Here is a 16,685-nt window from a genome sequence, read left to right on the forward strand (position 1 = left end):
CAGGGCACCAACACGGATCCCACTGGGGTTAGAGCGTAGGATTCCCTGGGGTCCCCCAGCTCACACCCACAGTAGGCAACAGAAGGATAGGGATAGTAAAGGAATAAGCCAAGGTCAGGGCTACAAGCAGACAAGGATAACAGAGTACACGCCAAGGTTCAGGGTCACAGGCAAACAGGGATAGTCGGGGACATGCCAAAGGTCAGGGTCACGAGCAGACAGGAATAGTATAGAACACGCCAAGGTCGGTAACAGAAATAAACGTAGAGCACACGGCAGACAGGAACAGGAAGCCAAACACACAAAGGTTGATCAGCAGGGCTGACCTGCAGTGCAGAGGTTAATATAGAGTTCTCTGATAGGAGCTTGGGTGGAGCCATGCTAGAGGAGAGTTAATAAAAGCAGTCAGGTGAGAGACAGCTGGTCTTTGGAGCTGAACACATGGAAACAGGTAAGCTGACAAACAAACTCTATTGCATAACCATGACAGTGATCTTCCCCGCGCTCTTGTCATCCAGCCAGCTCTCCTCTCTCTTCTCAGTACAGCCCGCACACTGAGCTCAGGGCCTAGTGTGATCAATTTTTAAGAGAAAAGCAGAGGGAGTGGCAGAATCACCAGAGGAAGCAATACAAAGAGAACAGGAGACTTCTTCATACCAGACACAGATCAGGAATATGACATGGGTTTATATACTCTTTAACATGTTCTTCCGTGTGTAGTATACTCATCAGTACGTGTAACGTAGCGTGTGAGTGTATCTCAGGTATTATTATGAATCCATGTCTGACAGAGGAAACTAAAGAGATCTATAAATTGAAAATGTGTTGGAAAAGCATGACAAGCATTGTCCCAGCTGTTTTAAATTTGTGGTATAATTTAATGTGATTTTCCTATGATCGTCAGCTCCATCTAGAGACTGTAATAAGTATTTTTTTCTGAAAGACCTCCATCCGGAAAATTAGAGAAATACCACATTATTGCCACTAGATAGTACCAATGGTAATAGTAAATCATTGTATGAAATAAAATATGACCGATACTTTAGATTCTGGAGATTGTTCTGCCGCCTCTCTTTTGTTCCAAGACTACATCTCAGTAAACACTTCCTACAATTATTACTTGGTGTAGTTTCCATGATGAGCTTTGAAATGTTGGTCATAGAGACAAGACGCTCGTCCCGTCACAGTCTTTGAATATCAACAGATTCCACATGTCTTTATTATGCTGAATATTGTTTCTACAATCGGATGTTACTGATGATTGTATTCACTGCCCCTTTTGTGTATTCCTAGGCCCTTGGGTCCATCTAACTTCACCTCTTTTCTAATAAAATATTTGTGGAAATACAAAAAAAATGACCAATATTTCTCACAGGTGGAGGAATGGTGCAACATTCATTTAACTATTTTTTTTAATAGACCGCTAAATGTTTACAAAAGTAACAAAATGGATGAAAGGTAATGACTCCATTTTTATTTCTCTACTGATATCAATGGCCAACACAGTACAACACTTCATCCATGTCTTTGGTGATCTCTGATCTCCTTATGAACTGTTTCTTACATGATGAAGATCAGCCATGGAGTATATCTGAGGTGTATATCAGGGTGTGCTTCTTCCCCACATGAGAGCTGTGATGTCCAGCAACATTTATATAGAAGACATTTCCCACACTCAAGGCACTAATACACCTCAAGGGTTGTGTTAGATTCCTGATGTACAGAAAGACAGGACTTCAGTGAGGAACAATTTCCTCACTCAGGACAGGAAAGGGGCTTCTCCCCTGTGTGAGATCTCTGATGTTTGTAAAGATTGAACTTCAGTGAAAAACATTTCCCGCACTCAGGACAGGAATACGGCTTCTCCCCTGTGTGAGATCTCTGATGTGTGGAAAGATTTGACTTCTGTGAAAAACATTTCCCACACTCAAGACAGAAATACGGCTTCTCCCCCGTGTGAGATCTCTGATGTGCGGAAAGACTGGACTTCACTGAAAAACATTTCCCGCACTGAGGACAGGGATACGGCTTCTCCCCCGTGTGAGATCTCTGATGTGTGTAAAGATGGGACTTCTGTGAAAAACATTTCCCGCACTCGGGACAGGAATATCGCTTCTCCTCTATGTGAAATCTCTGATGTCTGTGATAAAATGATTGGTCTGAAAAACATTTCCCGCACTCAGAACAGGAGTATGGTTTTTCCCCTGTGTGAAGCCTTTGATGTGTAGCAAGATGTGATTTCATTACAAAACATTTTCCGCACTCAGGACAGGAATACGGTTTCTCCCCCGTGTGAGATTTCTGATGTGTGTAAAGATTGGATTTCTGTGAAAAACATTTCCCACATTCAGGACAAGAATATCGCTTCTCCCCCGTGTGCAGAGCTTTATAATGTATTTGAAGATGAGATTTTTGTGAAAAACATTTCCCACACTCAAGACAAGAATATGGCTTCTCCCCTCCGTGTGTCCGCTGATGTCTGTAAAGATGGAACTTCACTGAAAAACATTTCCCACACTCAGTACAGGAAAACCTCTTATCTGTTGGAAGGACGGCACCGCCCCTCACAGTCTGAGGTTCCTCAGGATAAGAGGAATACGATGGTCCATCTACACTGTGTGGTGCCGGATGGACATTTGAGGTAGTCGGGTTTTCTCCTGGACTATACTGTGTGATGTCCTCATCTTCTACTTTACAGTCTGGAGACAAAGTGAGACAATCCTCTGAGGTTTTCCTCATCTCCCGTCCAAGTACTAAAATAGAAACAAAAAGATTATTACTAGACATGAGCAGATTGGTTCCCATAAACCAGGACTCCGCCCACATCAGGCAGCTTTGTCTCTGAGGATCTTACAATTCCACCCTCAAGGTAACTAGTAAATGGGTCCTCTGATCTCCTACCAGTTCATTTCTTTATTCATGGACCTTAGTCAGAGAGTGAGGAAACAACGAGAACTGTCTTTTATAGGAGTGACAGTGATGAGGGGATTATAGGACGAGTGTCCCCACCCCCTCTATCACTCATTGCCATCTTCCCAACACAAGAAGTCCTGCACTTCTTATTTAGTCCATGATTTAGTCATAAATAACAGCAGGGCTGAGTCCCACCAGAGGTCAGAGAGTGAGGATGGGGGGAGAACAACCAAGATGAAGACTGGACTGATCCTGAAGACCACCATCATTGGGTTATTGACTCCTCCCTCATTATCACTTTCTGTTTAAGGTTCCAAAGTTTGAGGATGTTATCACATTATTATCAACATGTAAATGTCTGTGCTCCAATCAGATATAAAATGTCCAGCTGGTAGAAAATGGGTGTAACAAAAGAGAATACATATTATGTGTATATATATATAGCACATGGTAGAGGGAAGAGAGCAGAAGTCAGGACTATGTAATGTACAACATATTGTATAAGATACAACAGATAGGACTATATAGTATCAGAATGATGTAATACACAGCATAGACTATGTAGTGCAGGGGTCAGGAGTATGTAATGTACAATATAAATTATGTAGTGTAAGGGTCAGGACTGATAAACCACTTGCTGACCAGGCTATTTCTGGAAAATTTTGTTTAGAAGTTTAAATTAGTAGTATTTGCTATAAAATTACTTAGAAACCCCAAACATTATACTTTTTTTTTTTTAGCAGAGACCCTAGAGAATAAAATGGCGATTATTGAAATATTTTATGTCACACTGTATGTGCGCAGCGGTCCTTCAAACACAATTTGTTTTGAAAAAATACACTTTAATGAATTAAAAAGAAACAAAACACAATAGTTACTGCAATTTTTTTGTATAATTTGAAAGATGATGTTATGCTGAGTAAATAACATGTCATGCTTTAAAATTGTGCACACTCGTGGAATGGTGACTAACTACGGTACTTAAAAATCGCCTTAGACAAAGATTTCAAAAGTTTACAGGTTACCTGTTTAGAGTTACAGAGGAGATCTACTGCTGGAATTTTTGCTCTCACTCTAACGATCGTGGCGATACCTCACATGTGTGCTTTAAGCACTTGCCCACTGGACACTTAAACCCCCTTCCTAACTAGACCAATTTTCAGCTTTCAGTGATCGACGATTACTCAGTCATGTAGTACTGTACCCATATGAAATAATAGAGATTTCTTTTGGTGGTATTTAATCACCACTAGGCTTTTTATTTTTTGTTCTATAAAATTGAAAAAAAGACAGAAAATTTTGTAAAAAAAAGATTTTCTTCGTTTCTGTTATAAAATTTTGCAAATTAGTAATTTTTCTTCATAAATTTTGGCCATAATTCATACTGCTACATCTCTGTGGTAATAATAACTGAAATCAGTGGCTATTATTTGGTCTTTGTGAAAGTGATAGAGTCTACATGCTATGGTGCCAATCACTGAAAATTTATCACACCTGATGTGCTGATCTCATTTCTTAAAACACTAACAAGCCAGTACAAATGTACTGTACTGTACAAGAAAGTACAAATATCCTCAAATGGCCCCTTTTTGGAAAGTAGACAGTCCAAGGTATTTAGTAAATGGTATGTTTTTAGAAGTTGTATTTTCCCACAATCTTTGCAAAATGAAGATTTGTTTTTGATTTTTTTTTTCCCACAAAATTGTCATATTAACCGCTTGCCGACCAGCGCGCGCAGATTTACGTTGGCAGAATGGCACTGGTGGGCAAAAGGGCGTACAGGTACGCCCCCCCTTTAACAAGCGCCACTGCGGGCGCATGCGCACCCGGCACGTTCTCCGTGACCGTGGCTCCCACGGACTCGATGTCCGCCGGAGGCCCGCGATCATGTCACGGAGAGGTAGAACAGGGAGATGCTTTTGTAAACAAAGCATTTCCCCGTTCTGCCTTGTGTCATGACAGAGAGCACTGCTCTCTGTCATCGAGAGCAGTGATCGCTGTCATGTGTGTTGAAGCCCACCCCCCACAGTTAGAATCACTCCCTAGGACACACTTAGCCCCTTCATCGCCCCCTAGTGTTTTACCCCTTCACTGCCAGTGTCATTTACACAGTAATCAGTGCATTTTTATAGCACTGATCACTGTGTAAATAACAATGGTCCCAAAATAGTGTAAAAAATGTCTGATGTGTCCGCCATAATGTTGCAGTCCCGAATTTAAAAAAAATTGCAGATCGCCGCCATTACTTAACCACTTGCTTACTGGGCACTTAAACCCCCCTCCTGTCCAGACCAATTTTCATCGCTAATGCACTTTGAATGACAATTGCGCGGTCATACAACACTGTACCAAAATGGAATTTTTAGAATTTTTTCCCCACAAATATAGCTTTCTTTTGGTGGTATTTGATCACCTCTGCGGTTTTTCTTTTTTGTTAAAAATTTTTTAAAAAAGACCAAATTTTTAAAAAACATTTTTATATTTTGTTATACAATTTTGCAAACAGGTAATTTTTCTCCTTCATTGATGTACGCTGATGAGGCGGCAGTGATGGGCACTGATAGGTGGCTGTGATGGGCACTGATCGGCACTGTTTGGTTACACTGATAGGCACTGTTTGGTTACACTGATAGGCAAGCACTGCTAGGTGGCACTGATTGGCACCATTGGTGGGCATTGATAGGTGGCACTCATGGGCACTGGCAGGGGGTACTGGTGGCACAGATGAGGCAGAATTGCCTCTTCCTCTTCGGGACCGATGTCCCTTGCAGATAAGCCAGTGATCAGCTTTTTTTTCTCCTCACGATTACTGAGCTTTTGTTTAGATCATGTGATCAGTTGTCATTGGCTCTCATTGGTCTCTGTCACTCGGTGATCACAGCGCGCGCCCTGCAGGGGGCGTGCGCAAAAGGGAGGTCCGCACTGTGGACGGACACATTCTACTACTCCTATGGAAATACTACGTGTGAGACTTATTCACAGCCTAGCTACATACAGAGGCCCAACATCCAAGGAGCACCGTCAGGCATTTTATAGACATAAATTACACATCTAATGTCCTTACTACCTATTACACTTTTGAAGGCCCTGGAGCACCAGGACTGTGGAAACACCCAAAAAAATGACCCCATTTTGGAAAAGTAAACACCCCCAACATATATTCTATGAGGCATAATAAGTCTTTTGAACATGTCATTTTTTTCCACAAGTTTTTGTAAAATTTGAAAAGAAAAGAAAAACACATTTTTTTTACACAAAGTTGTCCATATATAACATATTTCTAACACATATCATGTACATAGCAAAAATTACACCCCAAAATACATTCTGCTACTCCTCCTGAGTATGGCTATACCACACGTGTGAGTTTTCCACAGCCTGACCACATACAGAGGCCCAACATGCAGGGAGTACTATCAGGTGTTCTTGGGACATACATTTCAAATCTAATTTGACTTCCTATTAAACTTTTGTGATTCACTGTAGTGGCACTGATGGGCACTGTGATGGTATGGATGTGGCACAGATTATCACTGATGTGGCATGGATGAGGACTGATGTGACATGGATGACTATGAATGAGGCATGGGTGGGCACAGAAGAGGCACGGATGAGGCATGAATGAGCCATGGATGAGGCATGAAGCATGGATGAGCCATGGATGAGGCATGAATGAGCCACTGATGAGGCAAGAATGTGCCACGGATGAGGCATGAATGAGCCACGGATGAGGCATGAATGAGCCACGGATGAGGCATGAATGAGCCACGGATGAGGCATGAATGAGCCACGGATGAGGCATGAATGAGCCACGGATGAGGCATGAATGAGCCATGGATGAGGCATGAATGAGCCATGGATGAGGCATAGATCAGCTCAGTGGGCACTTCCGATCCAGCCCACAAGCACCAGCTCCCTCCTCTCTGCATATACTGTACTGAACGGTGGGAGGAGCTGGAGCGGATACAACGCCGGTTTGTTGTCAAGTGATCGCTCCGTCATTGTCGCGTTCGATTCTGGGAGGACGTCATTGTACTCCCTCCCAGAATAAGCTGACCATGCTGTAACTGTCATTCGGCTATGGCCCGGTCATCAAGTGATTAAACACTGTTTACATATGCGGGTGCATTAGGTATACATTCGCATCTGCGCATGAGCCCGGAGGCATTGGGCGCTTTCATTTTTTTATTATTGATTTTACTTTTTATTTTTACACTGTCTCTTTTTTGTCACTTTTATTCCTAATACAAGGAATGATAACACCCCTTTTAATAGAGGTAAGCATGATCCCAGACCTCTCATTCACCTCTAAAAGCTAAAAAAAAAAAAAAACATTTTGACTTTAAGAAAAAAAAATCCTTTGTTTATGCCAAAGAACCAAAAGTGACATCAGAGGTTGCTTCGGTCCCCCAAGGGCATAGCGTCGTGTGGGGATCATCTAGTCCTCACTTGACATCCTGCCTAGCAAACAGCTGAATCGGATCACATCTGGGTAAAAGAACGAATCCGGTAAGCTCAGAAAAGACTGGGAAGAGGCGGGGGACCTCTCCCATCGTCTATAAAAGAGATCTTGCAAGCAAATCCACTTTTATCTTGTAGAGAATCACCCACAGTAAATAACGATATACAGGGCTTATGGCAGCTAGCTGCTGACAGCACACCTGTATTTAACTTCAAAAAAATAACGTATATTTACTATGGGCGATCGGCAAGTGGATAATATTGGTATTCAGTAATCAGTGGTAACCAAAATGTTTACTTGACACAAGTTGCAGAGATCCCACACCCTTGACCCCCATCTTCTGAGACTGCACTTAGTGACTTGGGTCAGAGATTATACAGACATATCCCTCCACCCGGCAAAGCCAACAAACAACAGAGCAAATAACGCCGGGAGTCAGAGATCTTACTAGACCCAGGTATGGGGCAGAAGACTCAAAGCACATACCCCAGGTGCCTAGGTCTAGCAACGTTTATGGTGAAAATCAACAAGCTCCTGCCAGCTAGACCCCAGAATCTCCATAAATCCAGTCTAGATACATAAATTGTGTCTGCAGCACAGAGAAGGAAGATTATCCAAGAGAAATACAGGAATATAGGACGGGGAACACAGCTCAGGAAAGTGACCAGGGATTACAGGATGATATCACTCAGTCCTTGCCCTACTCTGGACCAATCAGTGAGCAGTATGGGTGGAGGAATGTATTTAGTGTTAATGACCCACCTGTGCTGATCTCTGTAGGAGTGTCCTCCTCTATAAATGTCCCCGTTATTCCATCCTCCTCCATAGACTGCTGATCATCCCTCACATACCTCTCTTCTTCTTCTGCTTTAACCTCAAATTCTATATCGATTGGATTTCCACTCTAAATCAAGAAAATGAGAGTGAATATTATCTGTAAGATTAAAGCTTTACTATTGTGACATCCCATAAATAATCCACACATTGTCTGTGTTTTATAACCTCTGTCCCACCAACCTTGTAACAGTGAGGGATGGTGTGATCTTCCTGTGTGGAGTTCTGGGAATACAGAGGACGGGGACATCTCTCTGGTGGGTTCCTGGTATTAGGTGGCTCCATCATATCCTTGTGTCCTTCTGAAAACTCCTCCATCACTCCATACTCCTCATCCTCCTCTTTATACTCTTCTTTAACAACAATATTAAAATCCCCGAGATTTCCACTCTGAATATATAAAACACATTCATTGTAACAAACATGCTGTGTATAAATCAGATCTACCAATAATTGTCAATCATCTACCTGATGATGGTGAGGGATGGTGTAATCTTCCTGTGTGGAATCCCAGGAATACAGAGGACGGGGACATCTCTCTGGTGGGTTTCTGTAGCTGGATGACTCCACCATGGTGTCCTGGTACAGATCTTTGTGTTCTTTTAGAAACTCTGACTCCTCCATCACCCCATCCTCATCATCCTCCTCTTTTATCTCTTTTTTAAGCTCAACTTTAGAATCTCTCAGGTTTCCACTCTGAATATAGAATAAAAATTACATCAATTGTAACAATGCAGATAATGTACAGATCCTAATGATACTATCAGTGATTGTTCCTCATCTACCTGATGATGGTGAGGGATGGTGTGACCTTCCTGTGTGGAATCCCGGGAATACAGAGGATGGGGACATCTCTCTGGTGGGTTCCCATTACTGGATCCATCTGTAGGAAACACACACACTGACTGAATACATTGTTTCTATGTGTTTATCAGATGATGGGGGATCTAGGTGGACCCTCCGTACTGCTCTCTCCTTTACAATAAAGTCTCCTCTTACCCGGTGATGTGAGGGGCGGCTGATTGTCCATCATGACGTCCTTGTAGAGATCCTTGTGTCCTTCTAAATACTCCCACTCCTCCATGGAGAAATAGACAGTGACATCCTGACACCTTATAGGAACCTGACACACACAATGATACAGTCACCATCCAGACACATCCCTTGTCTGTTACTGGATAATGTCCCAGAATTCCCAGCACCGCTCACCTCTCCTCCATGATCTCTCTGGTGACTTCTAGAATCTTCTTTGTATTTCTCTATTCTATCAGGGAGGGAGGTGGAGGCAATGTGATGGTCATATGATCTCCAGACTTCACAGGAGGAAAACTCCAGATCTGAACACAAATAGTAAAATTTAAATGATATTCCCAGAATCCTCCTCACCTCACCAGTCAGGTTTCCTTTTTTATTAAAGCCCCACTTCAGACTGAGATATAATTTACTCACACAGGGCCCCCACACTATGCAGGTTCAAAGCTTGTTGCAGGCATTCTGGTATCATTACATACAATGCAGGACCAACAGTCCTACTTTGCAAGTGAGGATGCCAAGGGTCCGCCCACATCCTAAGAGCAGCAGAAAAAAAGCCAGCTGGAGGTAAAGTGGTGGGAGGAGCTGTCAATGTGATGTCATAGGACATATAGACTCTGGATGGAGGGACATTTGGATGTGGAAATTTGAGGGGTCCTCTATATGAGGCTCCTGTGCAAACCAAATCATTGTTCCTGGTTGTGTCCCACCTCTCCTAAACTGAAGAGAGAATTTTGACCTTTACCATACAGAAATCTGTCAGTAATCTGTGAAAGTAAGCTCTCATGTGATCAGGTGATGTGCGGAGGATTGACATGTGCGCCATCAATAAATTCGTTTTGTTCCATTTCGTATTAGCCGTTAATTAGTATTTTGTAATTCGTGTCCGAAATTCAATTTGGATTTGTACGAAATACAAATTTTCGTAGGTTTGTTAACGTTTCGTAACAATTATGAACATTCGTTATGATGAATTTAAAAAGCAAAAAATACCTTTCTCAATATAGCAGTCTTCGGACTCATAATAAGGGGCTCCCACTATCCCTGTGCTGTGCTGACTTCCTGGGTTTTTAACTTCTTCATAACGAATAATCGTAATTATTATGACAATAATAAAACGATATTAACGAACATTCTTATTTTGTCCGATTCTGAATCTCCCATCGACTACCAGTACCAATCTCCCACTCCCATATTAAAAAAGGTCATTTTCCCAACCCTCACTCAGCAGCAGCAGAAAACCTCTGATTGGTCAACAAAACACCAGTCATGTTTCCATTGTAACGGAATTTGGATCAGAAATTCCTCAACAAAATTTTGTATAAAATTCGTAAGCATAGCAATTCGTAATTCGGATACTTGCGAATGTACGAATTTTTGGAAATTCATACAAATTTTCGATTTGTACGAAGCAAATCGCACATGTCTAGCGGAGGAACAGAGTGTAAATAGCAGACAATTTTCTCCAGAGCTCCTAATGGTGGGGATGGATTTTGCTGAGTGCTGGTGCCAAGTTTCCACCCCCCAGGATCACTGCAGGTGTGGAGAAAAGCTGTGTAAGAGGATATGGAGGAGAGATGAGGAGGAGATCCAGGAATCAGGATAAAGGTCAGGACAAGCAACAGACGAGCGCATCCAAGAGATGAAGCCGGGGTCACTACACAGAAAATCAATCCAAGGAAACAACAGGCAGGACGAGGAATATCAAGAAGGAGCTCAGAGACAAATGAGAATATTGCTCAGCCAATGGGAGATTATCTCAGCATGACTTACATAATGAAGGAGATGAGGGGGAGGGGAGGAAGTCACTTATGGTGACCATAGAGACATGGAAATTCAGCTGGTTCAGCAGGGATCGGTCACATTTCCATCCATGTGTGGTCACTGCCGGATAAAAGTCACTCCATCAGCGGCTGCAGCCAATAGCTTCATCACTGATCTGTGTATTCTGAGAGCGGAGGAGCGCCCCCCATTGTCAGAATACAATAGTGCAGCGGAGAGGATTCCCCCATCCCCCTCCAATGTGTGGATGGGGGAATCACTTCAGATTTTTCCTCTCATCCTACTGGATGAACGATAAAACTGAACCATGTATGGCCAGATTTGGAAGCAAAATATATTCATCATCAACTGATCCCCCTGAAGGGGTTAATCTACATATTACCTCCTCTGCCGCCAGATCCAGCAGTGTCTTCTTGCTACGTCCTTCCAAATTAAACTTTTTCTGTTGCCTACATCACTTCCTGTCTGTATTCCATAGAGACTTCCTGTCTGGGTAGAGGTGAGATCACCACCTTGTGGAGCTCAGAGGAACTGCAGCCCAGAGAAACATCTCGTAGTGTGAACACGGCCTTGTGCTGTGTGTGTGTATGTACTGTATATCCTTCCCCTGAAGAGGCGGAGCCCTGTGTGTGTATGAAGAGGCAGAGCCCTGAGTGTGTATGAAGAGGCAGAGTTGTGAGTGTGTATGAAGAGGCGGAGCTCTGAGTGTGTATGAAGAGGCGGAGCTCTGAGTGTGTATGAAGAGGCGGAGCTCTGAGTGTGTATGAAGAGGCGGAGCTCTGAGTGTGTATGAAGAGGCGGAGCTCTGAGTGTGTATGAAGAGGCGGAGCTCTGAGTGTGTATGAAGAGGCGGAGCTCTGAGTGTGTATGAAGAGGCAGAGTTGTGAGTGTGTATGAAGAGGCGGAGCTCTGAGTGTGTATGAAGAGGCGGAGCTCTGAGTGTGTATGAAGAGGCGGAGCCCTGAGTGTGTATGAAGAAGCGGAGCTCTGAGTGTGTATGAAGAGGCGGAGCCCTGAGTGTGTATGAAGAGGCGGAGCTCTGAGTGTGTATGAAGAGGCGGAGCTCTGATTGTGTATGAAGAGGCGGAGCTCTGAGTGTGCATGAAGAGGCGGAGCTCTGAGTGTGTATGAAGAGGCGGAGCCCTGAGTGTGTATGAAGAAGCGGAGCTCAGAGTGTTATGAAGAGGCGGAGCCCTGAGTGTGTATGAAGAGGCGGAGCTCTGATTGTGTATGAAGAGGCGGAGCCCTGAGTGTGTATGAAGAGGCGGAGCTCTGAGTGTGTATGAAGAGGCGGAGCTCTATGTGTGTATGAAGAGGCGGAGCCCTGAGTGTGTATGAAGAGGAGGAGCTCTGAGTGTGTATGAAGAGGCGGGCTCTGACTGTGTATGAAGAGGTGGAGCTCTGAGTGTGTATGAAGAGGCGGAGCTCTGAGTGTGTGTGAAGAGGCGGAGCTCTGAGTGTGTATGAAGAGGCGGAGCTCTGAGTGTGTATGAAGAGGCGGAGCTCTGAGTGTGTATGAAGAGGCGGATCTCTGAGTGTGTATGAAGAGGCGGAGCTCTGAATGTGTATGGAGAGGCGGAACTCCTGAGTAGAGATGAGCTTCGCGTTCGAGTCGAACTCATGTTCGACTCGAACATCGGCTGTTCGCCGAACAATTTGGGGTGTTCGCAGCAAATTCGAAAGCCGTGGAACACCCTTTAAAAGTCTATGGGAGAAATCAAAAGTGCTAATTTTAAAGGCTTATATGCAAGTTATTGTCCTAAAAAGTGTTTGGGGACCTGGGTCCTGCCCCAGGGGACATGGATCAATGTAAAAAAAAGTTTTAAAAACGGCCATTTTTTCGGGAGCAGTGATTTTAATAATGCTTAAAATCAAACAATAAAAGTGTAATATCCCTTTAAATTTTGTACCTGGGGGTGTCTATAGTATGCCTGTAGAGGGGTGCATGTTTCCTGTGTTTAGAACAGTCTGACAGCAAAATGACATTTCAAAGGAAAAAAAGTCATTTAAAACTACTCGCGGCTATTAATGAATTGCCGGTCCGACAATACACATAGAAGTTCATAAATAAAAACAGCATGGGATTTCCCCACAGGGGAACCCCGAACCAAAATTAAAAAAAAAAAAAAGACGTGGGGGTCCCCCTAAATTCCATACCAGGCCCTTCAGGTCTGGTATGGATATTAAGGGGAACCCCGGCCAAAATTTTTTAAAAAATGGCGTGTGGTCCCCCTCAAAATCTATACCAGAGCCTTTGATGCCTGATGGGCTCACCTGCACTTAAGTGTCCTCCCTCTTTTATATCGGGGAGGAGGGGGGGTTGTGATGGGGCTTGGACGAGTTCGAATTTAAGCGTGGAGTATGCACAGGTCCGAGCCGTTGGTGTCTGACTTATAACTGTCCCATTGTGTTTTGTTTTCTTTTTCTCTGTGTAACGGCTTCACGGCCGTCTCCCAGGCAGTGGATATACCTCAGCCAAATTTATACACAATCTGGCTGTTTATGTTTGATCTCATGCATGAATTTCGTGTATGTATATTACATTAATACCATTATCCCCTACAGAGACTTTCCCTTTTCCTTACTATGGGGATTGTATGTTTGTCTGGTGTATTTCACACTGTTGCTGTGTTTTGTGAGTGGACCCGGCACGGCAAGGGTGTCCCCTTGGGGGGACACGCTGGAGGAAGTTGTCTTCTTGACGCTCCTTCGTATCCCGGCCTGGAACAGCCTCTTTGGCTGTTTCCAAGACAGGGTTGCCGTGCCGGTGGGAGTGGATGGCGGCGCGCAGCTCCGAGGCGCGGCTCCGTGACGTATACCGTCGCGTTGCGCTCCAGCTTGGCTGGCGCGCATGCGCGATGCGTTCTCGGGGTCGGCGCCTGTGGGGAGGCGTGGCGCGGCCCACACTCAGGGGGCCCATTGATTGGACCGGAGGGACACACACCTTCCTCTCAGGTTTACAATCAGTCAGCGGCGGGGGGGGGGGGGGCGGGCTGAGAAAGCGTCAGGCTGGATATTCCCTCCAGCTGATATGCATTATAATCAGCTGTCAGTGTAATTAGGTGGACATAAATACTGAGCTCACTCACTCTGATCTTGTGATCGGAGGAGGACGGTAGACCTATGCTGTGTTTCCAGGCTGCACAAACAGGTAATGCCCTTGACAAATTTAGGATTTTTTTCTGCTCTTTACCATCATCTCTATTTGAGATTGGCATTGGTGGTTTCATTATTCATATACCATTGGAATACACCTACATATATTAGTACTACTTTTATTATTTTTTCCTGCAATAGGTTTCCTTAGAATCTGCAACTAATTTACTGCAAGCCTGGACTCCCAGCCTTTCTCCTCTCTTCTTTTTCCCCCACATGATAGACTGAAAGTGGTGTTCCGGCCAAAATTATACTTTTTAAATAAAAATACTCATATAATACACAAGCTTAATGTATTCTAGTAAAGTTAGTCTGTAAACTAAGGTCTGTTTTGTTAGTTTATAGCAGTAGTTTGTTATTATATAAACTTACAGCAGGCCGTGGCCATCTTAAGTGTGGGCATCTGAAGCCAGACTGTATTTCTTCCTGGATCTCATCCCTGCAGATCTCGCACATGCTCAGTGCAGCACAAGCAGTGTAATAGGTTTCAGGTCAGGTTTCCATAGCAACGGCAGTGTCAGAGGAAGTTGCCACCCCTTCCCAGAAGGCATTGCAAATAGGAAATGACGCGATGAGCCATGGCTAGGGAGGAGGAAGTGAAAAATGAATACAGCGGATATACAGTAGGTGCTGAGAAATGTTTTTAAAAAATATCCAATTCATTTACAGTGCACAGTTTAGTGAGGGATGCTGAAGAGTTGTGAAAGTGGGTGGAACTCCACTTGTCATTCCTTTGGATCTAAGTTACAGGTATGTTCATTGCTACTGGCCCCCATACACATGCAGCTATATATATATATATATATATATATATATATATATATATATATATATATTTTTTTTTTTTGTTTTTTTACACAATTTGGGGATCTGATGTAGTATCGATCCTCTGGGTGGTTTTTTGTTTACCTCTACCTCTTAATAAGATTATGCTCATAGGGCTGTGTTTCTGGTTCTAGGTCTGGACACTTTTGGACCCCAGCCTGCGCACAAACGCCACGCCTCTGATGTGGCGCGTTATAGCATAAATTGAGAATCTTTCCTGATATATCAGCCTCCTACAAAACGATTTGGGGGACTAACCTTTAAGGTGATTTTTGGTGTATACGGCCTGGGAGACCTATGTGAAGTTGATTTTATGCCATGGATACTTTTATAGCATGTGTGTTTTGGAAGTGAGTATAGCTTTCACACAGACCTTCACTGGGTGTGGGGGGATTGTTATATAAGTTGTGTGTGATGCTAATTATCCTTTTTTTGATTTTGTAACTCTGTAGATGGTAACTCTCACTTGATGAACCCTGATGAAGGATTCTCCGAAACGCGTCGGTTCAGTGAGACTTTTTACATTTTGAGCCCAGACTTGTCTTCCATTTCTATGCTATTGTATCTACCAATCACATGCCATCTGTGTTTGATGTATCCATTTTGTACATATAATCTTTGTATTTGAATTGTATATATTTTGTTTTTTCTACTTTTGTAATAAAAATTATTTTACACTTACATTGTACTATTGTTAGGTGCAGTTCTCAACTGAATTGCCTCTAGTTTATATTGCTTTGCCAAATTTAGCTCTATTAGAAGTAAGACACAGAAGCAGGAGTTTCTGTATATCAGATCCGAGCCTTAAAGGTCCCGTACTGTCAACTGACCTGTCGGCTCTTTATTGGGGCTTTTTATAGACTGGTTACAGAATCACATATTTCAGCAAATTTCCATATAAGGTAACAAGCAGTATTTCAACATACATGACGCTGGACTTACACATCTGGAAAAACTTAAGCTACGTCTTACAACATATACTGACACGCACACATTATACAGAAAAATGAAAAACAACTTAAGTAGAACTCTAACCCATTATTTCCAACCTTATCACTATATATGGTAGTGCCTTTAGAATCCCGTCCAAGGGGAACTTTTTGGTCTTTTTCAAGATTTATGGGATGTGGCATATCCTCTTTTGTTTTACTACTTCCTGTCAGATTTTTTTTTCTTTTATTTTTTTCTCTTTGCCACACATACGTGTACTGTGAGGAGGCGGCTCTATTGCCTGAAATCACATACTGGTACAGCATTTCGTGCAATAGGTCTGGGGCACGCATGCGCACCACTGGCGACCAGCTCCCGCTGTGATTGGACACAGCGGGAGCAAATCAGCGGGTCCGGCAGGCCCAGTGACCATTCCGAGAGAAGCAGAATGGCGGTCTGCCTATGTAAACAATGCAGATCTCTGTTCTGTCAGAGGGGAAGATGGAGATCTTGTGTTTCTGCTAAGCAGGAACACAGGTCTGTCTTCTTCAAGTCACAGCATTCCCCCCCCCCCCAGTTAGAAAGCACTCCCTAGGAGCACATTTAACCCTTTGATCACTCCTGGTGTTAACCCCTTCCCTGCCAGTGTCAGTACAGTGACAGTGCATTTTTTTAGCACTAATCACTGTATTGGTGCCCCTGGTCCCCAAAAAGTGTCACTTAGTGTCAGATTTGTCCGCCACAATGTCGC

General features: G+C 43.4%; 1 protein-coding gene and 1 long non-coding RNA gene across 2 annotated transcripts; one reads left to right on the forward strand and one right to left on the reverse strand.

Annotated features, from left to right (window-relative positions):
- Positions 1 to 857: 857 nt before the first annotated feature.
- On the reverse strand, positions 858 to 11,537 carry LOC141121868 (uncharacterized). Its single transcript, XM_073611626.1, has 8 exons — positions 11,406 to 11,537; positions 9,419 to 9,546; positions 9,209 to 9,332; positions 8,995 to 9,092; positions 8,678 to 8,905; positions 8,393 to 8,599; positions 8,138 to 8,279; positions 858 to 2,753 (listed from the first exon to the last, which is right to left on the reverse strand). The coding sequence occupies exons 3-8, from the start codon at positions 9,291 to 9,293 to the stop codon at positions 1,756 to 1,758; spliced, it is 1,758 nt and encodes a 585-aa protein (XP_073467727.1). The 5' UTR covers positions 9,294 to 9,332; positions 9,419 to 9,546; positions 11,406 to 11,537; the 3' UTR covers positions 858 to 1,755.
- A 2,477-nt stretch (positions 11,538 to 14,014) lies between these two features.
- LOC141121912 (uncharacterized) lies at positions 14,015 to 15,685 on the forward strand. The gene is made up of 4 exons (XR_012240602.1): positions 14,015 to 14,174; positions 14,849 to 14,929; positions 15,139 to 15,354; positions 15,457 to 15,685. It is a non-coding gene; the product is annotated as an uncharacterized lncRNA (long non-coding RNA).
- Positions 15,686 to 16,685: the final 1,000 nt, after the last annotated feature.

Source organism: Aquarana catesbeiana, unplaced genomic scaffold, assembly GCF_042186555.1.
Source record: "Aquarana catesbeiana isolate 2022-GZ unplaced genomic scaffold, ASM4218655v1 unanchor233, whole genome shotgun sequence".
NCBI classification, from domain to species: Eukaryota; Metazoa; Chordata; class Amphibia; order Anura; family Ranidae; genus Aquarana; species Aquarana catesbeiana.

What these genes read in the sequence shown, in the direction of transcription:
- LOC141121868 (XM_073611626.1), bottom strand. Translation starts at nt 9,293, where the DNA reads ATGGAGGAGTGGGAGTATTTAGAAGGACACAAGGATCTCTACAAGGAC. An exon ending in CCATCCCTCACCATCATCAG is followed by an intron (nt 8,600 to 8,677) that starts GTAGATGATTGA and finishes TTATATATTCAG; the next exon opens with AGTGGAAATCTCGGGGATTT. An exon ending in CCATCCCTCACTGTTACAAG is followed by an intron (nt 8,280 to 8,392) that starts GTTGGTGGGACA and finishes TTCTTGATTTAG; the next exon opens with AGTGGAAATCCAATCGATAT.